This window comes from Pelmatolapia mariae, linkage group LG10_11, assembly GCF_036321145.2.
Source record: "Pelmatolapia mariae isolate MD_Pm_ZW linkage group LG10_11, Pm_UMD_F_2, whole genome shotgun sequence".
Classification (NCBI taxonomy): Eukaryota; Metazoa; Chordata; class Actinopteri; order Cichliformes; family Cichlidae; genus Pelmatolapia; species Pelmatolapia mariae.
The window spans coordinates 63797413-63824995 of NC_086236.1; the positions used below are offsets into that span (position 1 = coordinate 63797413).

The window sequence follows — 27583 nt, forward strand, 5'->3', positions numbered from 1 at the left end:
TTGCATTTTTCTCAACAATATAAGAATTTTATAAACACCACCTGATTGTATAACACTTTCCACCAAATCTGTATAAAATAACTTTATTTGTTTATATATTGCAAGGCTATAACTTTAGACTAATAGTTTAAAATGAGTGTATACACATGATCATCCTTTACATTTAATTTTTGCTAATGATTAAAATTTGAATTTGATTAAATCGATGGCTCCCAACAGTTCCAGTTTTGCTTGGAGTGACAATAAAGCTCATCTTATATTATGTAAAAGAAAATGACCAAGAGATAACCATTTTGTTTTTGCATTCTTTTTTGCAGTTCTCATTTTGTCTTTCCTTTACAGCTGTGTGTTTTCATGCTTCTCTAAAACTCACTCCCTTAGAGGTGGGGGTAGGTTTACTTCAGCTTGAGGTAACATCAAAGGAAGGCAGACTTTGATTACCAAGAATTGTAAAACCGATTCGGCTATTTATAAACGCTTTGGTTTCAGTTAGGCGAGGAATAACAGACACTTTTCTTTCTCAGAGTTTCAGAAGTCAGATTATGACACGAAATAATCAATCCTAATACTTCCTGAAGTAACCGAGATTATCATTTTTACAGTAATTGTGTAGCCCTACTTTTTGCTGCTGTAGTGAGTAAAATGAAGCCACATACTTGTTCCGTTCACCACCTGCTGCTATCTCTTCTCCAACACAGTCATGTGCCTTACTGCTAGCTAATTTAACAGATTGTCTGCTGTGGTAGACAAGGTCCCTTTAGTCATCCTAAAGACAGATACAGAGATGGGCCCACTTTATCAGATAAAAGAAATGTACTTGTGTAATTTGCTTTAAAAAAAGATACAAAGAGTCGAGACCAAGTGTTATTTTTAATAAGTTCACACAATGGATGAAATAGGTGTTCTAAAGAATTTCCTGTGACCTTAAATCAACAAGCGGCGGCTCTGATTATCTACCTCTGTTACGCTGTGTGTCACTGTGAGTGTAACTGCATATCAGTGTGCGCTCTACTGCAGCTGCCAGCTTTTACTATCGCAAAGACTGTTCTAGTGCCTGTGCTTGTTCTCTTCCTAACATTTGCTCCATTCACCTCTACATGCTGCTTGGATTCGTGCAGTGAGCATTGTGTGAAATTCTGTGGGGTCCTGGCATTCATGTGCAGATCGGCGACCCACTGCTTCCTCTGTTCCTGCATGCTCTGGGTCATACACTGAAAAATAAAGAATCATGCTAGCAACAAATGGCAAACCCAAAAGTCAGCAGTTCAGTTCACGGAACCAGGATTTCATGGAATGCTAAAGTAGTGAGAGGGGAAACATGGAGGTCAAAGGTAAATGACCTTTATATGTGCTTAAATATTAGTAACACATAGTAGCATACATTTGTACAAAACAATTTACTTAGTCTGATTGAGTGCAGAGGTATTTATTTCCATTTAAATCTTTTGGGTGCAGTTATTGCAAAATGCTGAAAAAAGCTTCGTGTGTCCTCTGTGTAACTATCATTTTCTATTTTAAGCATATTAACTGGTAATAACATTACGGATTAATGGTTAACAACATACTTTGTAATCTCTTATAATTAAAGTAATGTGTAATGGTCACATTGTAATTCCCAGGGTTTGTGTTTTGTTTTGACAAGTACTGTTATCATGTGTTGTTTACTTATTTACAAGCTTATTTGCAATTACAATAAAAAAAAAACAAACAGTAAGTGACATTTCCTTGTATAGACAGATTTTATCCTGATCTACAGTGATGGTGTTGATCACTAGCTAATAGCTGTCGTGAAAACAAGTGTTTCACGAACTGTATTGCTTCTCTTTTATTTTAACGTTCAGCTTCCTTCACTTTCTCATGGTCAACTGGTGACTGTACACCATTTCTGAAATGGAGTCAGGTCTGGTGGTTCTGGCCTTGGGCATCTCATCCTCAGATAAAGCAGTACAGTTGTCTTCTGCAGAGGGCAGTCCATGGCTTGAGTCTTCTGTGAGTTTTTTACACCTTTCCTTGCAACACAGCTTTTGCAGCATCCGCAAAAGAGCAATTCTTAGTTCTCGACAGCGCAGGGCGTACAGCAGTGGGTTGACTGAAGAGTTGACCAGACAGAGGGTGCTGCAGAAAGCAAAGGCCCGCTGTTGGTCATGGGTCAGGATCACGGAGACATCTACTAGCATGAAAGAAAGCACAGGAACCCAACAGCCCACTAGTATGAGCAGAATCAGGCCAAAGGTGCGAGCCAACCGGATATCCATCCTCATGCGAGCTTGACCTTTTCCTGCTGCTCCCTGGAAGCTGGTCATTGAGGACTCATGGCGGTGGGCCTTCCACAGGATGAGAGCATAAGCCCCCAAAATCAGAACCAGAATCACAAGGATGAAGCTGGTCCAGAAAGCTTGATAGTGCTTATTGATGTATGGAAACAAGTTTGAGCAAGGTGGAGTAAGACCTGTGGAACACCTCCAGCCCATTAGAGGTAAGAAGGAGAGGAAGATGATTGTACTCCAGAGAATCAGAAGGCTCAGCAGGGCTCTGCGCCGTGTCAGCAACACCTTGTAAGTCGAGGCCTGGTAGATGCAGAGGTAGCGGTCCAGAGCAGTCAGCAGTAAACTTCCCACTGAACCAGAGAAGGCCATGGTGACACCACCTAGCTTGAAGAGGTAGGCGTCTGGGCCATCTTTGAGATTAAAGAGGTGAAAGTGTAAGAAACTTATGGTGAAGAAACAACTGGCAAAGACATCAGCCAGAGCAAGGCTGCCAATAAACAGATAGGATGGCCGCTTTCGCAAGGTGGCTGTGCTAGCAATCACCCCCAGCACAAGAACATTTTCCAGTAGTGTGACAGGGCCCGCCAGGAAACAGATTGCGCCGATGGCTTTCCTCTCTTCAACACTCAGGACCTTGTAGCACATCAGATTGACACAGGAGTTGTTAACTGGGAGAAAAACACAATCAGTACCGTGACAAGTCTTAGCTGACCAGTCAACTGTACATACAGATGTTCTTTTTTTATATAACACAGAATTGAATTTTACCATTTATGGAAAGCTGCATAGCTATTGTTGATGAGATATTACCTGTGTGTCCATGCTCTACAGAAGTAGCTGCCTCCCCGTCCGTCATTCCAGCTACTATAATTAGGAAATGAAGTACAAAAAAACTGTAACAAATGTTACAAGTTATTTATGCACAGATGTCTCTACAGAATCTGATCTGAATATAGGATCAGAAGATAAGAAAACTAATTTCATTCACATCTTAATGTGTTAAGATTCCCTCACGTTGACGTATGTCACATTAGGTTGGACGGCACAGGTAACTTCCCGTGGAGAAACAAACAAACCAGAAAACGTGATTACTTTTTTATCTCGTTGTCAACATTGAAGCTGGAGCTTAAAGGGAACATAAACGTCTCTGAGTCAAGACAGAAAGTCATTTAGAGGCCAAGACAAACAGAGGATCATCACAGTTTCAGCTGATGATGTTACGGGAGAGATAGTCGCCTGGTAAAACATGGTTTCAAGCAAGCCATAAAACACTTTGATTTTTTACTGAAGGCTGAATTGAGTTTAAAAATACACAGAGATCTATCCTTGTGCTTGTTATGTTAAAAAATAAGCCAATTTTTCATCATGATATGTTCAGTGTTATAGTGAAATTTCAGCTACTATATCTCTAAAAATTTAGCTTTCCCATTCATGTCAGGAACATCTATGCACATCACATAAATGTTTATCCCCTAGGGTGGATACTCTGTATTATAAAATTATGTAGTTTTTGTTAGCTGGCTTTTTTTGAAATATTTCCAGACTGCTGTTGTGCTGTCACTGTACAGGAGCTCCATGTTGGTGCCCTCTTGTGGAATCAGAGGAGACTGTATTTAGTCGTTTTATCAGTGGGTGAAGGTCACAGTTGAATTAAACAATCTCCAGTGAAGTGCGTCGCCCATATGCAATCAATAGATTAAAGGGTTTGTGGAAAGCTGAGGCAAAAACATTGGATTGAACTAAATTATGAAATGAAAAGAACTGCCTTTAAATGTTTGCACAAAGTGGCTTAAGATTGAAGATTTCTTTGTTCTTTTTTTTTTTTGGCGGGGAACAGCATGACTGATGGAATACAGAGGGTTTAATCAAAATATTCCTGAAGCAATATATTTCTAGAGCAGCTGATAAACACTCAGAAATTATATAAATAAGATTAGGTGTGGCATTGTTCCAATTAGAGCACGCTATACTGTTTCCACTGTATCTGTGACACGGCCATGTGAAGACTATAAAAATTGCATATGTATGAGGCCAAAGGAAGCACGTATTGAGAAAGATCCTTATTGAGAGACATTTTATGAACATTGTGGTGACATGTACAGCGTCGTGTGGCAATAACCCCTTGAGTCACTTTTGCGCCCTGACACATTGTTACAAAAGATCATGAACCCTTTGGGCAGAATTGGATTTAAAAAAAATAAAACTACTATTTGAAGTCACTCTTCTTTTATGTACTGCAGGAAACAGAGACTTTATTAAAATAAGTCAGAAATAGCAGATCAACTCTCTACACATTAGATTAGAAATATTGCAGAAAGCATATTTTTTTCTAACAATTTCACACTTGCAAAATGCCACTTAAACCAAATTGCTAAATCTCATATATAAGAGAAAAATTTTAACTGTGTTAAATAAAGTTATAAGAGCTCACCTTCTCTTCTTTCTTGGGAAACTATTGAAAGATCTGATTTCCTGCCTCTTAGCTGCAGAGCTGAAGCTGCATGACATGCAAACCAGCAGACGTGAGTACTGGTGTGCATGTGAAGGGAGAAGACAAGGAGGGTATAGCTGTGATGACATGAGGGGGCGGGAGCTGCTTAGACGACATCTGAGATAAAACAAAAACCAAGCCTACTTTTTGATCAATTATCCACTCTCTGTCACAAATTCCAATTTTTGTCTGTTTGTTTTTTCCGTAATATTTTCTTAAACAGAAGTAGAGATTACCAGTAGATCATTCAAAGATCAACCCTTTTGAATTTTGAAGTCTCTCATATATTTCAAGTATGCTTCATGAGGTTGGACTGTGGCGAAAAGCCAATAAGATTATTGAGTGTCAGATATCAAATGTTAAGTGTAAAAAGCATGATCATAAAAAAAAGAGGAAGTGGGCCATAACCACGTTGGGTTTTGCAGCATATTTTGCAAGCGCCAACAGCTTCTTATGGTGCCTAAATATCTCAATAAGAGAACTTTTGTCATTTCTAACGAACTACCTAAGGTCAAGATTACTGTCCTAGTCAATGTGAAGCCCTCTTTCAATTAGATTATTTCTATTTAAATAGCAATTGTTTTCCACCTCTTTTTGTTATTATCTTCTACTCATATTCATCTGACAAAACGGCATCTATCATAACAGAAATATGTGCGTATACCCTGTCCCTGCAGGATCACTTAGTTAATGCTTTACTCATTAATTCTATACTCAAAAACATTGCTTGAAGGATTAGAAGAACACCTTGTTGCAGTTTATAGAAGTAAAGGAATTGTAGATAAGAAAAAGATGGCTTTAATTCCTTGGTTTTCTTGTTTGTATTGCTGTAGACTGCCGACTTGCCCAGGATGTACCTCGCCTTTTGCCCTATGAGAGCTGGGGTAGACTCCAACACCGACCCCCCCCCCCCCCCCCCCCCCCCCCAAACATTAGCCAGGAATTGGATAAGTGGAAGAAAACAGATGGCACGACAAACCTGTATAAAGATTTTTAGATGTAAAAGTTGGCATCCTGCATTTGGCTGGCACACATATTATGACAAATATGGTGCAAGAACACTAAAACAGTTAAATGTGGGTAGACATGAAACGTCTGCACTCACAAATAATCTGTTAGGAAATAAAAGTTGATTCTGTTCATCTGGGCGTGGCGTTTTCAGTGGGAGAAACGTTTCATCACCCATTTAAGTGACTTTTTCAGTCTCAGCTCACTCCAGGTTCCCCCAACTTTATAAACAATGCATCTGCACAATGACTGAAACTAGCCCTCTTAATGAACAATGGGCTGTGAGGTCAGTTCCTTGATCATTAATATGCAAATTGTCATGACCACTGATCAAAGACCATTTACCGAAGGCCTCTACATTAAAAATGCTACGTCTAGATGAACAGAATCAACTTTTTGGGATTTCCTTACCTGGATGATTGAGCATGCATCAAGACCCCTACAACAGACAACTTTATAGTTTTTTCCTGTGTGTGTGTGTGTTGCAATTCAATAAATCTGACTACATGTTTGATTTTTGATCCTTATATTTCACCACCAAATTCATTCTAATGTGAGCCACTCTACTTTGACAGGATTTCAAGTGTCCAGTTCAGCATTTTGAAATTGAACTAGTCAGATACTATCTGCATAGTGATAGCACTGACTCACTTGACCTGAAACCCTTTTATGTAAATGGGCGAGTAGTCCACTCGCCCATTGTATTGTAGTACTGGTGGCAGTACATAGGGGGCAATACTAGGCAACCCTGATTCAGTAGGCAATATGATTAAGTCAGTAAACTGGCCAAAAGCATCAGACTAAAGGTGACAAGTTAAAAGTTTGTTTAAAGATTATTCATTAGAGATACAAACTCAACAAGCAGTCCACTCAGCAATGAGGTCATTTAATTTAGATTAAGTCCCATGTGGTAAAAATAGGCTGCATTAGTTTGACAACAATTTAATCAGATCTCTAAACCACATACCCGAGGCAATCTGAAATAAATTAGCAACCTATTTTAGCATTTAGAGAAAATCATGCTTAATAACACAGAGTCGGTAACTGGGTCTGACGAATTTAAGTAATATATCAAATTTCATGAAGGAAAGGAGTTAGTGTTCTACTACATGACTGTTTTAAAAGAAAAGGAAACAAAAATGTCTCGCGGAAAGGCAGCGATATCTGGTGCACGGGCTGTGTCTTCTCCTCCTTTGACCTGATAAAGTCAGCAGGACAGAAAGCAGGAAATGTGATTAGGAGCAGGCAGCACAGCTTCAATAAGATTTCTACTCGCTCACTGTATGTCCAGGTGCAGCATAAACACGACAGACAACAGGACAGACTAAAAGCTGAAATGTTCAATTATCTGTTGAACTGCATCATCCTGTTACACAATCCATTTTTAGAAATTACCTTGGACACAAACATCAGGGCCAGCTCTGCTGCTTCAGACAGATTTGGATTAAATCCATTAATCAAATTTCCGCTCCTCATTTCCAGATTGCCAGACCCTCAGGGAGCAGTATCAGTTCACTGACATGAAGGACACAGGAAAAAATGATCGGGCAAAAATCGAATTACTTGGAAGCTTAATTCTTTAATGATGCTTAATTATTTACTTTGTTTTTGTTAAATGAAAGGCTCGACTTCTAAATATGGAAATGAAACGCACCAAATGAAAATTACAAAAGCACACAGATAAATCTAAATCTCTGACTCAAATAGCTTTCAATTACATCGTCGTGGGAAACGTCTTACATTCATCATCCCCGTTTGCCGTTTATCATACACAGCTGTTATTAAGGTCTGTTTCAGCATTAGGTTACATTTAAAGCTGTGCTAAGGACTTGAAGTGAAGAAGAAGAACAGTGCACGAAGGGGCGGAGTGGGTGGAGATGTGTGTCCAGGGTGGATTTGTGACAGAAGGATAGTAGCAGGATTGAAAAGCAAGGTTTACAAGATGGTAGTGAGACCTGCTGTGATGTATGGTTTAGAGACGATTTGAAGATGGAGGTGGCAGAGCTGAAGATGCTGAGACCTTCAGTGGGAGTGACCAGGATGGATGGGATTATGAATGAATTCGTCAGAGGGACAGCTCAGGTTTGACACGGTTTGGACATGTAGAGAGGAGGGACAGCGGAAGATAGAGCTGCCAGGCAGGAGTAAACAAAGGAAGATTCATGGATATACGTAATGAAGGAGGACATGCAGAGAGATGGTGTGACAGAGGAGGGTTACATTCAGGTTCATAATCTTTTGGACAATAATACAATTTTGTAATTTTGCCACTGTTTGTGTCTGTGCCCCTGGAAATTGTGCATATCACCAAATGTTTCCTCTTAGTTGCTGCTTGTTTATGGGTCTCTCTGCCTGCATATTAGAAATGAAGCTAACTTATAGCATTCTTTATCATAACTGAGGAGCATGCTCCATTAGGTTCAAGATCACATGACTAACTTGGCCATTCAAGATTGCCCCATTTCTTTATGTTGAGAAACTCTTGGTTTGCTTTTGCAGAGTTTTTTGGGTCGTTATTCATTTGCACTGTGAAGCACATTTTACCACTTTTGTAGCATTTGGTTGATCTGAGCAGAGAGTATAACCCTGTGCACTTCAGTCATATCAATAAATACTAGAGGCCCAGTTCCACCGGTAGCCACACATGCCTACATATAACATATTTCACAGACAGATCATGAGCTGTTCCTTTCTTTCACCATACTTTTATCTTGTCATGATTCTGATACAAGTTCATTTTAATCATTATTGTTCAAAACAATCTTTTTCACACCTGTATAAAAATGGTTGTAGTTCCTAAAAAACATCTTAAATAAAAGATTAAACTGTGCTCTTCAGTCACGTTTTGATGTTTTGATTTGAAATTTGCTGGTGTACTGTGACAAAATTACAAAAAAAAGTGCAATTGTCCAAAAATGTATGGACCTAACTGTATGTTTATTGTAATAACCGAGGGGGAGAAAGATATAAATTAATTAGGACAAGGATATTCACTTGCTTATAAATTCAGTTTTAACAGATAAACTAGAGCATGTGTCAAGTGTTAGCTACATTTTTAATTCAACATAAGAATTATGCATGCTGTAGAAACCTCGATGGAGTTCACAGAGAAATGTGTTTATTTGTGTACTGTAAAGAGAATGGATATGTTAATAGGTCAGAGCCACATCCTGTAGTGTTGACCAGACTTCCCACAACCCACAACTACTAAGCTCTATTTGTTTCTCAACAAGAGAATTAAAAACACAGCTCTCCTCTCAGGTCTGAGGCCTGACCTCTGACCTCTTCTGTGCCAACAGTCGTACTCGACAGTCTTTTAATTGCAGTCGTGCTGGAGCCTGCAGAAGTTTCCTGTTGGGCCGGTACCCACCACTAACCGAGTCAGTTCAGCAGCAAACTTTTATAAGAAAGAATAACACCTAAGCAAGTTAGCGCAAAGCTGAACGAGATGATAGAAGGCCTCCTTGCCTGGACCCTATAACCAGGATCCCACTCTGACCAGTCACTGGTAACAAAGCACCTGGGAATAGCATAGCTTAGCATAGTATAGGATTAGGACTATATATATGTATTGATTTGTGTTATCTATTTAGCTGATGTCAGCTGATGTTAGCTTTGCTGTACACAAGGTCTTGCATTGCATGAATGCAAGACCCAATTATTTCACGTGATCACCCTTTGTTTGGCATAAAAACCACGAGACAGATTCAAAACTACCTATTCACGCATGCAAAGAGATACTACTGCACAGGAGAGAGCGCAAACACACACACACACACACACACACACACACACACACACACACACACACACACACACACACAGATTTCGGTCCTCACAAAGATAGCTAGACAGGAACACACACACACACACACACTTTAAAAAAATCTTTAATTACATATTTGTGTGTTTTTCTTAGTTTTTTAAAATAAATAAACTTCCTTAAATTTCCATTTAGATGTAATTAACTTCATACGAGTGAATATCGCCAACCTCTGCTATTCAGATTTTTCTTTATTTAATTTAGATAGTAGTTATTGATTTATTTATTAATCAGTTCCAATTGATAGTTTAGTGTATTTTATGGGACTAATTAAACTAATGTTTTGTCTAGATATTTCCTGTTAGTTTTCATGATTATAATTATTCATTTAAATCCAGAAATAAGTGGTAAAAGCAACAAGTGGGTCAGGAGTGCTAATATAAATTTTTAATTTTCTTTCTTTTCTCCAGGACTAGGTCATTTGTAATATGAAAATCTGAGTTCATAAAACTTGGAAGAATCATTTGTAGTGTTGTGGAATTTTCTGTAAAAAAAAAAAGGTCTGCAACACTGTCAGCTGTGGTCAAGCTATTTTATTACTGCATGCATGCAGGAGCGCAAACACACACATCAAAACATCACAGGTTTAAGTTACGAGCGCTCTGCCCTTGGGGTGTCTCAGCTCCTCTTTTATACCCTCACACACAACTCTCTGTATCTTCCCAGTTACAACAGGTTTCTGTCCAATGGGCTGTTACTGGGCAGAGAGCAAGTCCCACTATCTTTTCCCAGGAAGCTCCTGGCACTTGTCATCTTGGGAGTTTCGTCCTTCTACGCCCTAACAGTTAGCAGATAACATAGTGAAACATCGTTAAGCAAAGCTAAGCAGTTTTCACAAGGTCATGCTGACACATACACACACTTCATCTAAGCATATGCATAAGCACTTAAATACTTTAAATGAGAATAACAGAAATTTTCTACTAAAGTAGTGAATAAAAATGACACCTGCCATGCACATGCAGTGTGTCTCAGTCAGCAGCTGCCCGACCTTACCTCAGGCACAGTGGGACACTAAGGCAGCTTAATAAGCATAAAGGAGCCAGAAGGACAGGCCTTAGTAACATGTTCTTGATGCCTTAAAATTATTCCCAAAAAACAATCGTGACATATTTTGATTGTGCAGAAAGTCTTAGACGTCTGTACAGACATGCCTGTGATATTGCAGACCAGGTGTTTATGGATTTATTTATGAATTAATTCGCATTTAGGGAGGTATTTTCCCCAAAACACAAGATGGCAAAATAACCTTATAGACAAAATTCTAGTTTATGAATCCAGTTTGTCCATTCATGGTAGCTTTCATGGTTATTTACATAAATGAAAAGATTTTAACCATAGGTTGATGCAGAAAATTCTAATTATTGGATGATAACCTGTACTTGGTGTCCCTGCCCCCCAAAAGTAAAATGAAACCTATACCCGTGATTGCAAGGAAGTCATTAATAATTCAGAAATCATGCACTGCTATTTCTGGTGTGGTGATGCCAGCATTAGTCGAAACAAATAAGGAGTTAAATGTATTTGTACATTTAAACAGCTTGTTAGATTCATAAAGCTGTAAAATAATACAAGTGAATTGAGCCTTTGCTCATGTAATGACAGAAACTGGGAAACCTGAGAAATGTTGTTGAAAACTGCCATTGTTTCTCATCTGTTTTGTAAATCAGTGGTTTGTTAAAAGTCACATTTAAAAAAATATATATATATTTGCTAAATGTACTACTAAAATAAAGGGAAACATGTTGAGGCGTTGGGTTATTATAAAATGGCTTGAAAACTTGAAATCTTCAAACTTGGCGAGTCAAACAATCATGCGCTGTAGTCTGCAAAGATTACAGAAAATAGTTCTGTCGACTACATGTCAACAATAACTTTTTCATCTGAAAAGGTATTTTTTCCTGTTTGGTTTCAGTGGTTCATTCCAAATATGCTCTGTGGGCATTTTTCACAGAAAACCGTCTGCGGTTGGCACATTTTTAAAAAAAAGTGTTATGTGAGTGTACCAAATTCATCTGCACACTGTGGTCCTTCCACTTATAGATCTATTTCACCATGGGTTTCATTTTAATATTTAAATTCTGTAAATTATGTGTTACTTTTATAGCATATTAAGTTTCTTTGTTAAGTAACTAATGTACAAAAATGGTACTTCCAGGAAAAAAATGTTTAATTTGAATATGTTTACTGATAGTACAGACTTTCTTTATATGTATTGAACTTATTGCTGAGCTGTGTGAAACTGCTTCTGTACTTTCCCCACTTCCCTTTGCGTGGGCATATGACAAACATTTTGCACCATTCAAGTTCATGTTCATAACTTCAGTCACTTGTTTGTAGGCCAACAGGACGCCGTAAATGATCAGGCCAAAGATAATCTGTAATTTTGTTCTTTTTCTCTGTGTGAGGAAAAAAGTTTCCATCCAACTTTCCAATTGTACACTATCTGTGCGTGTTGACACTGCTTGGCTTCTGCAGCCAGTCAAATATGGCGAGTAGTCCTTTCCACCCCCCCATGTGTTTCTAGCGACCTACAGCGGTCTCTGGGTGACCTACTTTCCTTACATAGCTGACTCTTGATTGGCACAGCCCCATTTCAGAGATTACTTTGCTTTGGGGAGTGTCCTGCCTTGCCATGGCCTTCAGCCTTCAGCAACGTTGTGCAACTCTTTAAAAACCCAGGCGAGAAAAGAAGGCAAGGCCTCGATGACACAGATATTACTTAACCCTTAGCCCTGCGTGCGCTCATAAAACCTACTGGAAGACTTTGCCATGGAAGTCAAACCTCAAAGTCCTTTGAAAAGATTGGGAGGAAAAGTGAGACCAACATCAAAGGGACAAACTGAGGGTAATATATGTAATATAGGCCCCCAACCCTTTTTAAGACCTCCACCCAATGAATTTAAATAAAACAAAACACTTTTGGGATGGGCAACCGCTCATAGACATTGTTATTACAGCCTGTTGCTGCTGTGTCAAGTGGGCATAAAAGGGGTTAACCTGAAAAAGCAAGAAATGTGATACAACCAAACCAAAACAGTTTCCTGTAGCACAAACGGTGCTTCAGTAAATCTAAACACTGGACGTGTTTACAACCTAACCGAAGGGGTAGCGGATATGGCTTGGTGTCTTGGTGTTACATAACACTTAACTGCCTCTATGCTCACTCTAAACCTTTATGTAATGTTTTACGTGTCATCTGGGGCATTTCCTATCTATTACGTTAACTTCTAGAGCCCGAAAGTGGTGTTTTTTCCTTCTTTATTTCACTTCTCTCAGGAAATACCCGAGCTCCAACAAAGGCAAGGAGAGGAGGGTCGGCGATTGACGTCACCAGTCTGGCAACAGGCAACTTGTCGCCTGCCTCTTCGGTGATTGGTTGTTTATTTCGTAGTCGCTTTGTGATTGGTTAGATTTGCGTTGCAAAGGAGTACATACCGCTGCTGTAGATTCCATTTTGTCGCAATTCTGAGTCGGGAGAGAGAGAAGTGAGATCTCTTCACCGGCCTTTAACACCAAATAAGCTTCGAGAGTGACGGATTTGTAGGAGATATAGCTTGCTGTGCTTCCTACATAGTCCGTAGAGGGAGTTTAGAAGCTAACTGTAAATTCTTTTCTGACGAAAGGCTTTAACAACCAAGCCTGAAGAAGTCGGTAAGAAACAGTTTTGTACCTCGTCGCCATATTAAACCGAGTTTCTTTGTTTTGGTTCTGTGCCAAAGTAGAGCGTCCTAGATCATAAAAAAACGTTAGAATTTTAACCACTGGATTTGCTAATTAATTCAATGATCCTATATGAAGGGTATAAATACTATTTCGTTTTATTATTAATTTACTACACAAGAACAAGGGAAAAATTGGTCGCAGTTTAAGCCCAGCCTGAGCAAACAGAGGTGGGCTATGATGTCGCACTTTTCTTACATAACATTTTCGTGTGCTATTCGCTATAGTTTACAAGTTATATGCAGGGTTTTTATAAATGTAATGGCGAGGAAATGTCATTTTGTCGGTACTTTAATGTTATGTAATAGAATATTTGAAGAAAACGTCAGTTCCCAGTCACACGTCACAACACTGTTAGCGCTATTGTTATGTTGAGTCCTATCTATTTAGCATATCTAATGGACGTTAAGTCCTGTCAAGTTAGCATATCTGATAAGCGTTTTTTGTTAATGCCCTGAAGGGTCGGCGACTTCTTGGAGAATCGTGCGCCGAGGTGAATTGATGTTCAGCTCGGCTTCACGAGAAAACAACGCTTATTGGCACATGAAAACCTCAGACCCTGCTGGACACAAATGTGCAGCGAGAGGTAGACAGAAGACTACTTCGAGGACCTGGGGCCCGATTGGAGGAGAAAGATTGAAGAGAGACGTCTACTCGGTTAACTTTCTGACAACAAAGAGGTGAGCTGGCGCTGTTTTCCTTGTGTCCGTGTGGGGGATGGGCGAGCCTCGCTGTCTGGTGTTTCTGCACGTAGTCTCTGTACTTGTTTTTATTGTAATGTGGTGCGCCTGTGCTCGCAGTTGGTAGTCAGCAACTTACGCTGTAATTGCATAGATTATTAGCGTGAATAGAAATGTATAACCAGAGTTGATTTTTAATAATACTATTCTCACAATTTAGGTGACACGTAGAGCAAAAGCAGTATGGGAGGTGGAGAGAGGTACAACATTCCAGTTACCCACCCTGAGCGCCCTTTGGCCAAGAAGAACCACCAGCTTGGCCGGGCAAAGCAGCGAAGCCGTGACCAGAACGGAGCAGCTGCATCCGTAGGGGGGGCAGGGGGCCTTCACCACCACGGCCACCGACGGAGCGAGAAAGGCGCTGCCTACCACAGGTCTCCAGAGACACGGCAGGCCGTGTCTGCAGAGAAGAATGCTTCTGTCCGTTTTTCCACCAACTATGATCAGAACTGGGAGGGTGCAGTGTCTCATCTCAACACACTCCTGGCAACCCAAGGCAGCCCAAGCTATGCAGGGCCTAAATTCAGTGAGCCACCTTCACCCAGTGTTTTGCCCAAACCCCCTAGTCACTGGGTGTCTTTCCCTATAGGCTCCTGTGACAACAGGGAGGTTATGACCTTCCAGCTCAAGAGCCTCCTGAAGGTGCAGGCCTGATGGGGGTGATACCAGTTCTTCATTTAAAGAAAAAAAATAAGCCAATGCATGGACCCACCCACCAGGAACGCCTCAGTTCTGTAGTATTTTTAGCTCTTTTCTTCTCTCCTTTTTTTGGCTGAACTTCAAAGTTGGTGGATGCTTGACAGGAGCAATGTTTTGCAATTCCTGTTTACCATCCATTTTAAAAAAAAACTGACCATTTAAAATTTACAGAATTGCAGCCTTGCTGGTCGGTGATGCCTTTAGTGGAGTTTCTGTGACTATGACAAACTGGATATTCTTTGTACTTATGTTTTGTTTTGTTATTTTTAATCGTGGCTGCCAAGGCAGATTGAGTGTGCTTTTTTTCCCCAAACAAGGATGGTAACATTAGTCAGGTAAATTCCCATCACTTTTACGGTCCACTTCTTTGGACAGACATGGTGTTTCATTTATATTTCTATGAAGAATGATCTTTGGAGTTATCTCCTTAAGCTTTAGGTGCTAAAGCAGGTTCATATTTGTAGCAATGTTATTTTTTTTAATCAAGGGCCCACTGTTGTTTATATATCACATTCATTGTTTGGCTAAAGAAGGCACTCAACTGCAGTTCTGCAGGGAAAAAAAGCTATTTTACAGGAGATGAGCTGTAGTGTAACTACAGGTTAATGGTATAACCTCAAACGAAGGGTAGTAAGAGACCATGGCACACTGGCTTTGGACCACCAACTCACGTACCCTTTTTTACTGCGCTGTGCGCACATGCACTTGGAGTTGAGTGTGTCCAAGGTCTACAGCACTCTTATCATAGCATTATTTTGTATAAGTGCTTTCTGTTGTGGTTGTTGAAAGATGTATAATGTGCTGTGTATAACCAAAGCAATGTTTTGCTTTTCTTTTTTTGGACATTTGGGCGGATGGCAGTGTTGCCATTTCCACTTGCCAACTCGAGGTGAATGGTTTGACATCTCCTTGATCACCTGTTCATCTGTTCTGATCAGTACCGTTACTGCTCCTCAGTCTCTGCCTCTTCAGGACAGTGCCTGCAGCTCCAACATGCGGAAGGGGGCCTTGCTTAAATGTGGGACTACTGAGTTTCGTTTTCTCAAAAAAAACCCCACATTGCCTGGTCCTGTTGGCTGTATGCTTTTGTGCACAAGGCGAGACAGAGCTGAGGAACGTTTCTGAAGCGGCCCAAGCGCCTCGATGTGAGACAGGAGGCTGGTGTTTGTGTTTACAAATTAAGTCTCAATGGTTAACTACCCCATAATCAACAGACACTTGCTGCCCGTTGTCTCTTGCACTTCTGTCCCTTAACCTTCTGCACTGCAATCAGACTGTTTTCTTTTTTTCATAAGTTACAGGCCAGGATGCTGTTCAATTAACGGAGGCGTAATTGACTATCTTCTATGGATTCTCTTTCAGTTCTCTGTTGAGGCTCTTTGCTTTCCCTTTGCAGAATTGGAGCCATTTATGGCCAGCTTAAAGATGACAAAACAAAGTATGAAAGCTTGTGAGTTCAAGAGCCATGTAAATAATGAACTGTATAAAACACTTGTAGCATATGTACATTTGCAGGCCAAGTTTGTGGCCTGTTTGACAAAAGTATTTTTAGTAATAACACTGAATGTATGAGACATGCTAAGGTCATGTCTTGACTTCAATACTGAAGAATATTTTTGTTAAAAAAAAAAAAAAAAGCTGCCTACAGCATCTATCAGTACCCCTACACTCTGATCTTTCCAGAGTTATTGCACATTTTTTTATTGTGTATTGTGCAGTGTAGGTTGAAAGATGCTAAATGGGAAAAACAAGTAAAATAGAAAAAAAAAACTCCCAATTGGACTCTAGGAGACTTGCATATGTATAGATTTGAGTTGTGAATGTGCTTACAATGGCGTGTAAGCATAACCCTTTTTTTTATTATTTTGTTTTATTTTTTACAAAAAAGAAAAACTGTGTGCCTAAGTTAAAACTCATACTGAAACTGACCATAATCATTGGTGGAAATTCCCAAGTTGACCAAATATTTTCCAGACATTTTCGGTTCTTGGCTGTTCTTCCGCCTGCTGACAATTGAAAATGTCTATTATTTTAATTACTGCCTTTTCTTGGTTCACGTAAACTTTTTTTTTCTTGCCCAGACTAAATCATGCATGGCAGTCTCCATATTCAAAATTTAAATCTTTCAGTGAATTGGCTTTTTAATTTGTCCCTCGGATGAAAGGTCACCAAGAACAATGAAATGTGCCCTGTTTACAATTGGTGTTAATTTGTTACAAAATGTAAAACAAGAAAGCACTCTTTGAATTGATGAAAAACTTGAATGAAAAAAAAAAAAAAAAAACTAAAACAAAAAATTAAATCCCCTCCCCTACCCCCCTACTTTGTGTTTGAGTATTTTTGACTTGATATAGTAACACTTGTTTGACACTACCTTTACAACACAGCTTGTTCAACTAGACCAGTGTAAGAATGTATTTATTGTCAAAAGATATCAGGTATAACAGTTTAAACAAGGGAGTTACTTAGGGACACGAAAAACAATTGATTCTTATCTTTAGTATGTTATTACATAACAAAATGACTCTATTATTGGGTACCAGCTGTATCAGCATCTCTTTCATTGTCACAGCAATTACAATAACTATAGTATACAAGTTGGCCTGCTGAAATTAAACCAGACATTTAAGACCAGGGCATGTTGTGAATACTGGCAGAGCCTTCAGTTTAACACATGTACCAAAAAAAAAAAAAAAAGCAGGAGCCAAATGTGCTTTTCTTACAAACATAACAAAATTGTTTATTTACCTTTGGCAAAAGATTCCTCCGTATTCAAATAAGAAATGAAAGCAGGAAGCACAGGACTCCTTTGACACATGCACACCTTTCTATAAATACAACCTTTTAACATGTCTACTTGCACCCTGGTCTCTTCATAAAGGTCACAACAGCAGTTCTTAACACAGTTGGACCTTGAAGCATTCAACTTTGAGTGCATGCAGTTGCATTGATAGATAGTGACGCACAAAATCATTGCTCTGCATGAGTTCCATAGCTCACTACAGTAGTAGCTTATATCCAATCATTTTTTTTCTTTAAATTTACAATAACTTTAAGGTATTCTTCTGTTACATACTTTCCCAATCCAGAAGCTAGCCTTCTCTCTCTGTGTGGGAGGGAATTGGTGCAGTTCTCAGCAGCAAACACAAAACTCTTAGTAATAATAGCAACAATGGCAGAGGGAACCAAATGTTATACATGCTAGAGTCAATACTGATAATGCTTGTAGCTACAAAAGCAAAAATCTTGTGCATACATACTGTGGTTCTCCTGTCACTGCTGCTTGTACGTCTGGGGAAAAAACAACAAACAAAAAAAAAAACCTGGGAGGAACGTAACAGAACATCATTAACCAGTTAATTAATCATTAACCAGATTAATGAAGCCAACAATGTGAAGTAATGCATGTCCAAAAATGGCTAGAGGTGAACATTAAACAGAAACCTCTAGAGAAACATAAACAGGGCTTTGGAGAACAGTCTGTCAGTGGCCTCCAGACTTGCGTCCAGCCCAGGACCTGGAGCGAGAGCGTGACCGGGACATGGATCTAGAGTAGGAGCGTGATGGGGATCTCCTGACAGACTGTTTCTGGGATGGGTGGAAGTCTTCGGCAGGACTGTGAGACCTGGACTGGCTCTTTTTACCTTTTGGTCTTGACCTGGACGCTGATGGGGAGCGGGAGGTGGAGTGTGAGGCTGTTTCATGGTGCGTTCTGTGGTGGTCACTGGGAGGAGCTTTGTGCCTATTGGGATTATCATTACAGTTACTATCATTACAGAGTACAGTGGCATGTTTATATGATTACTGAAATACAAGAGGACAGAAATGAGCCCACTTGTTATTTTCATGGCTTCTGCTTCGTCTGTGTCGGCTGTAGGATCGAGAGCTGTAGAGGGAACAAGGAAACAAAATTGCTGAGTTACTGTACAGTTTGAGTGAATTACTTTATATCCTTACAGCATGGCTTGCCTACATATATTTATTACATAAATTGTTTCCTGCAGAAACTGCCACGCTCGGACATCGTCCAAAGTTTCTGTGTACAAACCTGCAACATCTTGCCCGCTCACAAGCTGCGCATGGCCCACACAATTACAGGAAATTACATTTATGGCACATGTCACAAGCAGATCATAACTAAAACATAGTCACAAATAAATATTTCACAAGAGGTGGTAGACTCACTCATGTCAGCACATAGAAATAAGTGCACAACAGCCACCAGGCACACAGCACATTGTACTCAGAACACTGCAGAGTGTACACGCTCTCCTTTAAAGTTAAATGACAGAGGGGAGGAACTACAGCAGGAACTGGTCTTATTGTGATTGGTCACTTTCAAAGCAATGACACTCCAAACTTGCTAAATGACGGCTTTAGTTAACTGTGTTGAACCAAGTTGCAATCAGCCAACAGCATGAGAGCCTTTTCAGACTGTGTTCACTTACATTTTGGTAAATGAAGGTCACAGAATTGTTTTTTTTTGGGGTGGCTGTAGCTCAGGTGGTAGAGCGGGTCACCTACTCACCGGAAGGTCGGTGGTTTGATCCCAGGCTCCTCCAATCTACATGCCAAATATCCTTGGGCAAGATACTAACCCCATGTTTGCCTACTGGTGGTGGTCAGAGGGCCCGGTGGCACCAGTGTCAGTGAGCCCCAGGGCAGCTGTGAATGGGTGAATGACTGAATGTAGTGTAAAGCGCTTTGGGGTCCTTAGGGACTAAGTACAGCGCTATACAAATACAGGCCATTTTTTAATGTAATGACAACTGTCAATTAATTTAATATTTAAATGTAAAAAACAAAAAACAGAACTCCAAGGAATGTATTGCATATCAGTTTGTAATTATCAGGAAATTAATACTAAATATAGGCTCCACTTTAAAGTTCCACCAGAGAGATGAGTGATTCACCTACCATGTTTCCTCAATCCATCATTCACCCATCCATTTTCTTTACCGCTTATTCCACTCAGGGTTGCAGGGGCAGGATATGAAGCCTATCTCAGGGTTGAGAGGTGGGCTATAACCTGGATAGGTCCCCAGCTCATCATGACAATAGCAAGTTGCTAATTTGCATAATCCAAAATTGTGAGATAGTCACCTGAGCATTCTTTGAGGGATGTTGAAAGGTTGGTTAAGCTCTCGTTTCAATACCCTTGACATATTAAACAGTTATAAACGTAAAAGACAGTGAAAGACAGAAACCCAAACTCAGTCAGTCACAATCTAGTGCACTCCTAGACCAAAGTCTAGATAAATGGGAGGGTTACGTCTAGAAGGGCATGCAGTGTAAAAACTGTGCCAAATCAAATAATTTTAATGTGGATCTATCTGCTATGGTGTCTCCTTGGGAAATAAGGTTAAAAGTACCTTTATGAAAAAGCCACATTAATGATAACGTAACAAGCGGTTAAAGTAGTGGCCAGTGGCAATAGCTAATAATCAAACAAAAACGTTAAAGTGAGGGATAAGAAGAGAATGAGAAAAAGTCCTGCCTCTATAACGTCCTAATTTAACAGAATAACAATTAGTTATGTCTAAAAAGTATTACATTCGCAAAATCCCAGATTGAAGCTGAGAAAACAAACAAACGAAAACAACAAACAGTCACATATATACGTAAAATTCTGCCAGTCCCTGCAGTACCCCACCCCCACCCTTTGTATTATATACGTGAATACATACATGTAAACACAGGATTTCTTACAGTAGGTAAGTTCTGACAGGGTTGTAGCTCCTGGATTAGGTAGATTTGATGTGTGATCATGTGTATGTTTTTATGCATGTGTTTGTCTCAGGTTTTGTCACAAAACAATTTCAAAGCCAAGTCACAGCTGGCTAAACAAAACGAGACACATTTTTCAATAAATTTTTGTAAGTAGAAAAGTTAAAGTTTGTCATTTTGTCCACAATTGCCTACAGCCTCTCTTTAAACCACTATTTTCTCTGCTGCACTGTGCAGCTCTTTAGATCCTCAGCTCTGCTCTTCAGATATAGTTCAACAAACCTCTGGATTCTCTGCTCAGTTCAGCTATTGTTCCCCTGACACTGCACAGCCAGTAACCCGTGTGGTTCTCCATTTGTCCATAATCCGCTCTGTCACAACTCAAAATTCCATTTGTGACTCGCTGTCCACAGGCTGCTACGTTACTGATGACAGGTGGCTAATGTTGATATCATTTAGTTGCTAATAGTTAAACGAAAAATGTTAGCATGTTAACATTTATGATAACTCCAAATTCCTGAAGTGTTGTTCAATGCCCTCTGTTTGTATCAATATTGTTGCAAAGGAGTATCGTAATTCAACATTTTTATGATCGATTATTATCAGAGTATCGATTTTCTTTTTGACAACTCTAGCGTGGGTGTCTGCGTGTTTACAGTGGCTTGCAAAAGTATTCGGCCCCCTTGAACTTTTCCACATTTTGTCACATTACAGCCACAAACATGAATCAATTTTATTCGAATTCCACGTGAAAGACCAATACAAAGTGGTGTACACGTGAGAAGTAGAACGAAAATCATACATGATTCCAAACATTTCTTACAAATAAATAAACTGAAAAGTGGGGTGTGCGTAATTATTCAGCCCCCTGAGTCAATACTTTGTAGAACCACATTTTGCTGCAATTACAGCTGCCAGTCTTTTAGGGTATGTCTCTACCAGCTTTGCACATCTGGAGACTGAAATCCTTGCCCATTCTTCTTTGCAAAACAGCTCCAGCTCAGTCAGATTAGATGGACAGCGTTTGTGAACAGCAGTTTTCAGATCTTGCCACAGATTCTCGATTGGATTTAGATCTGGACTTTGACTGGGCCATTCTAACACATGGATATGTTTTGTTTGAAACCATTCCATTGTTGCCCTGGCTTTATGTTTAGGGTCGTTGTCCTGCTGGAAGGTGAACCGCCGCCCCAGTCTCAAGTCTTTTGCAGACTCCAAGAGGTTTTCTTCCAAGATTGCCCTGTATTTGGCTCCATCCATCTTCCCATCAACTCTGACCAGCTTCCCTGTCCCTGCTGAAGAGAAGCACCCCCAGAGCATGATGCTGCCACCACCATATTTGACAGTGGGGATGGTGTGTTCAGAGTGATGTGCAGTGTTAGTTTTCCGCCACACATAGCGTTTTGCATTTTGGCCAAAAAGTTCCATTTTGGTCTCATCTGACCAGAGCACCTTCTTCCACATGTTTGCTGTGTCCCCCACATGGCTTGTGGCAAACTGCAAACGGGACTTCTTATGGTTTTCTGTTAACAATGGCTTTCTTCTTCCCACTCTTCCATAAAGGCCAACTATGTGCAGTGCATGACTAATAGTTGTCCTAAGGACAGATTCCCCCACCTGAGCTGTAGATCTCTGCAGCTCGTCCAGAGTCACCATGGGCCTCTTGGCTGCATTTCTGATCAGCGCTCTCCTTGTTCGGCCTGTGAGTTTAGGTGGACGGCCTTGTCTTGGTAGGTTTACAGTTGTGCCATACTCCTTCCATTTCTGAATGATCGCTTGAACAGTGCTCCGTGGGATGTTCAAGGCTTGGGAAATCTTTTTGTAGCCTAAGCCTGCTTTAAATTTCAAAAATAACTTTATCCCTGACCTGTCTGGTGTGTTCTTTGGACTTCATGGTTTTGTTGCTCCCAATATTCTCTTAGACAACCTCTGAGGCCGTCACAGAGCAGCTGTATTTGTACTGACATTAGATTACACACAGGTGCACTCTATTTAGTCATTAGCACTCATCAGGCAATGTCTATGGGCAACTGACTGCACTCAGACCAAAGGGGGCTGAATAATTACGCACAGCCCACTTTGCAGTTATTTATTTGTAGAAAATGTTTGGAATCATGTATGATTTTCGTTCCACTTCTCACGTGTACACCACTTTGTATTGGTCTTTCACGTGGAATTCCAATAAAATTGGTTCATGTTTGTGGCTGTAATGTGACAAAATTTGGAAAAGTTCAAGGGGGTCGAATACTTTTGCAAGCCACTGTAGGTGTGCAAGTGATTGAGCGACTATGAGTGTATGTAAACACGAGACGAGAACATCAACATTCTCAGAGCTGAGGTTTGGCCTGTGCTGAAAACATGTTCTATTGGTGTTAAAAATTAATGGTAATAATAATTCAGTGTCCAACACAAAAGCCCCAGCTCAGTGGCCCTTCTATATCTTGACCAGCCTGTGAAAAAAAACTTTTATTTTTATATTTTTAAATATTAATACAATTAATATAACACTGTGTATATTTTATGTTGTGGATTTGGATTGCATAATGTTACTAAAGTTTTGATATAAACATGGGTTACTAAACCCTATGTCCCCGTTTCGTTCAGTCACCCCTGCTTGTTGCAGGTATTGCTCTGATATAAAGTAGGACAGCTGCTTGCAGCTTTTAGATAGCTGTCTAATTTAAACATCTTATCAGACTAAGCCAGGGGTGGGCAATCTCAGTCCACGAGGGCCGGTGTCCCTGCAGGTTTTAGATCTCACCTTGGGTCAACACACCTGAATCACATGATTAGTTCGTTACCAGGCCTCTGGAGAACTTCAGGACATGTTGAGGAGCTAATTTAGCCATTTAAATCAGCTGTGTTGGTTCGAGGACACATCTAAAACCTGCAGGGACACCGGCCCTCGTGGACTGAGATTGCCCACCCCTGGACTAAGCTAACAGTCCATCTCCATATTTTAACTTCAGTAGCTTTACTGTAGATTTTCCTTGTGGAAAAAACAAAGTAAACAAAAATGAGGATGGCTACAGAGTTTGCTTCTCTTCACGTTGAAGGTTTTTAAACAGGTGGTTTGATGGAGAACTCCCACCAACTTTTTCCAAATAAAGGTTTTAAAAATGCTTGCAGGAACAAGTGCTGCTGTTTTGCACACTAGAAAATGTTTGCTTTAACCCCAGCTGAGCTCAGCATCTCAGTAACTGCTCTGCCTCTGCACTGTCTACCCACACAGAGCAGAGGCAGAGTGCCGACTACCCACACGGCATCTCCCTGATAAACTATGACAGCATCTTCCCTGCTGCTGTTGTGTTATCTGTTTTTTTGTTGAAAAATTGGGGGCTGCTTGGGCTTAATGTTGTAATATTTTTCTAATTCGCACATGTGCGCCAGATATATTTCTATTGCATATTTATTTTTAATACAAAACGTGGGTGAAACGCTTGTACTTACATGATGACAACTGAGTGCTACAGAGTTTAAACAAAGCACTGAAGCAAAAAATTTGCATTGATAATTTTATTTATATTCATGTTACTCGAATTGTTGCAGCCCCAGTATGTACACACACGTTTTTTTTCCCCTCCCACTCTATTGAGTCATAAATTGTCCCTCCATCTTCCCTTTCCCCTTTCTTTTTTCCTCCTCCTTTGCAAGTGCCAGCTTTCAGAGCTGCAAACATCCATAGAGCACTCCTTCACAACCACTACATTTATATCATGTTTTTGGTGAACTTTAATGTCTTATATTCTTTAAAAGGTGTAAAGGTTGCCAAGAACTCACTCTCTAGGGCTCTCAGACCTCCGAGGGCGACGGTCAAAAGAAGGGCTCCGGGACCTGCGGCGATCATAACTGCGACTCCGGGAGCGTCTTCTGCGGGTATCCCGATCATCCTCATAGCGAGAGAAACTGCGAGGGGAGTGGCGCTCCTTGGCCTTCATCTGATTAGGGGCTTTATTGACAAATCCACATCAAAAGATTATGTAACAATACAATACATTTCCCAAACAGAGATGGTGCAGTTAAGCTCAAGTAGGAATGTCAATTGGTCATACTCTTGCGGTCTCCCTGTGCAAACTGGATCTCAATCTGGCGCCCGCAAACCCATTTACGATCCAGGTTGTGAAGAGCATCTTCTGCATCCCGGACATCTTCAAACATGCTGGATTGTTAAGGACTTTTAATTTGGAAAGGTGGAACTGAAAGCTGCACGCATGCAATACAAAAAAAAAAAAAAAAACACAACAAGCAGCTGCAACACAAGTAAAATAAAAATCAAACAAACACCACACAGCTACTGGATCAGTGAGGCCAAAAATGTATAAGAGTAATTCATCATCTCAGCATACTTCTCTCATTTATAATTGACTGTCTTCAGTAATACCAACTCAAATTATGTAACATTAAAAATAGGCCCATTTGTGACTTCAAATTGTGAAGACAAGACAAATACTAATGGTGATCAGATTGGGTAGGATACAAAAAATCTGGCTTGTTACCTTTAACATGCTTGACCTTCAGCTTGATCTTTATAGCCTTGGCAGAAGAACTTGAGGTTTCCTGCTTGTCTTTGCCCAATAAACACTTTTCTTTTCCTCCCTTTGGTAGACAAATGGAAGCCTGGAAGCTCTCTTTTTTGTCCTCTTTGTATCTTCATGCTTTTGCTCTGTCTTTATTTTCCAAATTCCACTACTGCTTGTCGCCTGGATGTCTTTGGCTTGAATCTACTCTACAACCGCCTTTCAACTTTCTTTGGTGTGGGGTCTCCATACCTGTATCTTTACCATTCTGAGGCAACAACAGAAGAAATATTGGTTAGGAGTATATTTAATGCTAGAAGCATTAAAAAACAAACAAACAAAAAAACAATTACATTACAAAAACTCCTCTTAAAAGGGAAATATTAAATCAGGTGTTACTCAATTCACTGCACCCAACAGATCAGAGTTGATGCTTTACAATCCATTAGTGAAAAAGTACGAACATAAACTGAAAGAATAAAGGATATTGAATGTAAGCAAATCCTCTTGGTCGTCGTGTATAGAAGTCAAGTGGAATGTAGACATCTACAATAGGCCCATAACGACCAAACTCACGCCGTAAATCCTCTGGCCTAAAGTGTCATGAAATAAGCACATTTATTCTGCTGGCTATTATATGAATTTGGCTCGAGTCCAGCGTGCAGCACATACACAAGAGTTGGCGCCAGCAAAGCATCGGACATTGCTTAACAGCAAATAAACCGCATTACTTTCTTACTGATAAGGAAGTTTCCTCATCAGGACATTTAAGGCAAACCTGTGCAGTTTAACCAGAAACGGTCTTTTTCACAATATTCACATTGCGGCCATAAAACCCAGATAGGGCACTTTTCACAGAAGTTATTTTTTTTTTTATTTTGTGAAATCAACCACACTTAAAAATCTACTTATTATCTTTAATAATAAGTACTTTAAGTCATACTATTCACATTGAGGCCTCTCGATTATCAAACAGAACTCATTACGCTCATTTCCAAATACATTTTTTATTTTAATCTTGGCAGCAAAAACAATGTAGCACAAAGGCAGTTACAACTTAGGGATACCAATCTCCCCAGTTAGGAAGCACAACCCATTGTGAATCCATTTGACCAGCTTTGGTGCCAATGTTGTAAGCTGGCATCATGACATTCGCCATGGCATCTCCTGGCTCGTTCACACCTGGCACATGTACTCACTGTGGACTTGCATCTGTGAAGACAACAGGCCAGTTCTAAGTGTTGTCTGGTAATGCCAAACACGGTGTATGGCAATGTGAGCACATGTCCTACTAAAGGATGCCGGGACCTCATGTCACCTACATAAGAGTCTTTGGTCAGAAACACACACATGAGCAAGGCTCTGGCAGTGGTCCTCCTGTTCATCTTCACACAAAGGAGCAGATACTGGTCCTTTTGCTGTGAAACTCCCCTCAAGGAATGGCCTGTCTTCTGGGATCTCCTCAACAGTCTTGTGGAGTCAGTCAGCACTTCTGACTGTTATTCAGTCAGAATAATACCAATTCTATTTGAGGGACTCTTTGGAAAGGATACACATTGGCTAAAATTTCAAAACACTCAAAAGACATTCTGTTTTAAAATAAAATTTAAAATGCCTTGTGCTGAAGTGCACTGAGATCTCTTCCACCGTCTTAAGCCTGTGCTGCTAGGCAATGCAAACCTCGTGACAGGGCTTAAAGATGTGCAATCCTGTAAGAAGTGGACTATCTCTGTAAATCGAATGGACCACAGTCTCATGATGCCAGTAATGACATGGGCACCAGCAAAAGGTAAAACAAGAAACAGAGTGAGAGGGGATAGAGAGAGCAACGGTCTGTGGCCACCACCTGCAAAACCATTCTGTCGTATTGTTGCCTCTCCAATCCACCTGTTATCACTTTCACGTGCACCAAAGCAGATAAAATGAATTCACTATTTATATGCCCGAAGTTTTAATTGGCTGTAATGTTCAAGTGTTGCCTCAATATTTTAAATTATTTTTTAATGATAGTAAGGACATAAAATTAAATTCTATAATTAAAAAGTGCATAGTGCAAAAGTGCGTAAACTACAGATATTGTAGTTTACTTGCAGGAACTGCTGCTGTCCAGCCTTTAGTTCAGTTTCAAAGACGTATTTCAGTCGTTTATTTTTTTATTTTTTGTCCCCCCAGACAGGTCAGGGTGTAGCGTTAACTTCAGTTACAACACGAATGTTTCAGCTTCTTATTTCTAAATTATTACCAAATATTACACGGTTGTGTTGTCCGTAGCCAGCTTCTCTGTTCGGAGTCGCTCTCTGACCGTTAACGTCAGTTTCCTAATTTTGATGATGACATCACGTTGACATGTTTGCTAACTAACTAGCATCACATTTAGCCTGGCCATGCCTGCCTGCACGCCGGCGGGGTTGAAAGTAACAACGTACCTGGACTCGTCGGCGATGTTTCTGACAAAAAGAGATGTATTCGGAGGCCTGAGGTATCTCGCCATTTTTTTTCAGCGGCCCGTTGCTACTGTTGAGAGGCCGTGAATTCGTGCAGCTATCTGAACCGCAGCTGATACAAGCTACGTGGTCAGTCAGAGCGCT

The 27583-nt window shown here is 40.2% G+C and overlaps 3 protein-coding genes across 5 annotated transcripts; 1 reads left to right on the forward strand and 2 right to left on the reverse strand.

The window, feature by feature from the left end:
• Positions 1 to 1422: 1422 nt before the first annotated feature.
• On the reverse strand, positions 1423 to 4798 carry cnr2 (cannabinoid receptor 2). 2 transcript variants are annotated; one of them, XM_063487441.1, is made up of 3 exons: positions 4699 to 4798; positions 3078 to 3131; positions 1423 to 2935 (listed from the first exon to the last, which is right to left on the reverse strand). In XM_063487441.1, exons 2-3 carry the CDS (start codon positions 3121 to 3123, stop codon positions 1848 to 1850), a joined length of 1134 nt encoding a protein of 377 aa, XP_063343511.1. In that variant the 5' UTR covers positions 3124 to 3131; positions 4699 to 4798; the 3' UTR covers positions 1423 to 1847. The 2 variants fall into 2 exon arrangements, with proteins under 2 accessions (XP_063343511.1, XP_063343512.1); XM_063487442.1 differs by having other exon boundaries at positions 1423 to 2900; positions 4699 to 4763.
• Positions 4799 to 13058: 8260 nt separating this feature from the next.
• On the forward strand, positions 13059 to 17044 carry pnrc2 (proline-rich nuclear receptor coactivator 2). Its single transcript, XM_063488596.1, has 3 exons — positions 13059 to 13243; positions 13773 to 13992; positions 14213 to 17044. The coding sequence occupies exon 3, from the start codon at positions 14236 to 14238 to the stop codon at positions 14704 to 14706; it is 471 nt and encodes a 156-aa protein (XP_063344666.1). The 5' UTR covers positions 13059 to 13243; positions 13773 to 13992; positions 14213 to 14235; the 3' UTR covers positions 14707 to 17044.
• Positions 14960 to 27583, reverse strand: srsf10a (serine and arginine rich splicing factor 10a). Of its 2 annotated transcripts, none has more exons than XM_063488595.1 (6): positions 27422 to 27583; positions 25466 to 25588; positions 24531 to 24637; positions 24259 to 24427; positions 18587 to 18637; positions 14960 to 18493 (listed from the first exon to the last, which is right to left on the reverse strand). In XM_063488595.1, the coding sequence occupies exons 1-6, from the start codon at positions 27484 to 27486 to the stop codon at positions 18235 to 18237; spliced, it is 774 nt and encodes a 257-aa protein (XP_063344665.1). In that variant the 5' UTR covers positions 27487 to 27583; the 3' UTR covers positions 14960 to 18234. The 2 variants fall into 2 exon arrangements, with proteins under 2 accessions (XP_063344665.1, XP_063344664.1); XM_063488594.1 differs by lacking the exon at positions 25466 to 25588 and adding an exon at positions 24956 to 25263 and having other exon boundaries at positions 27422 to 27532.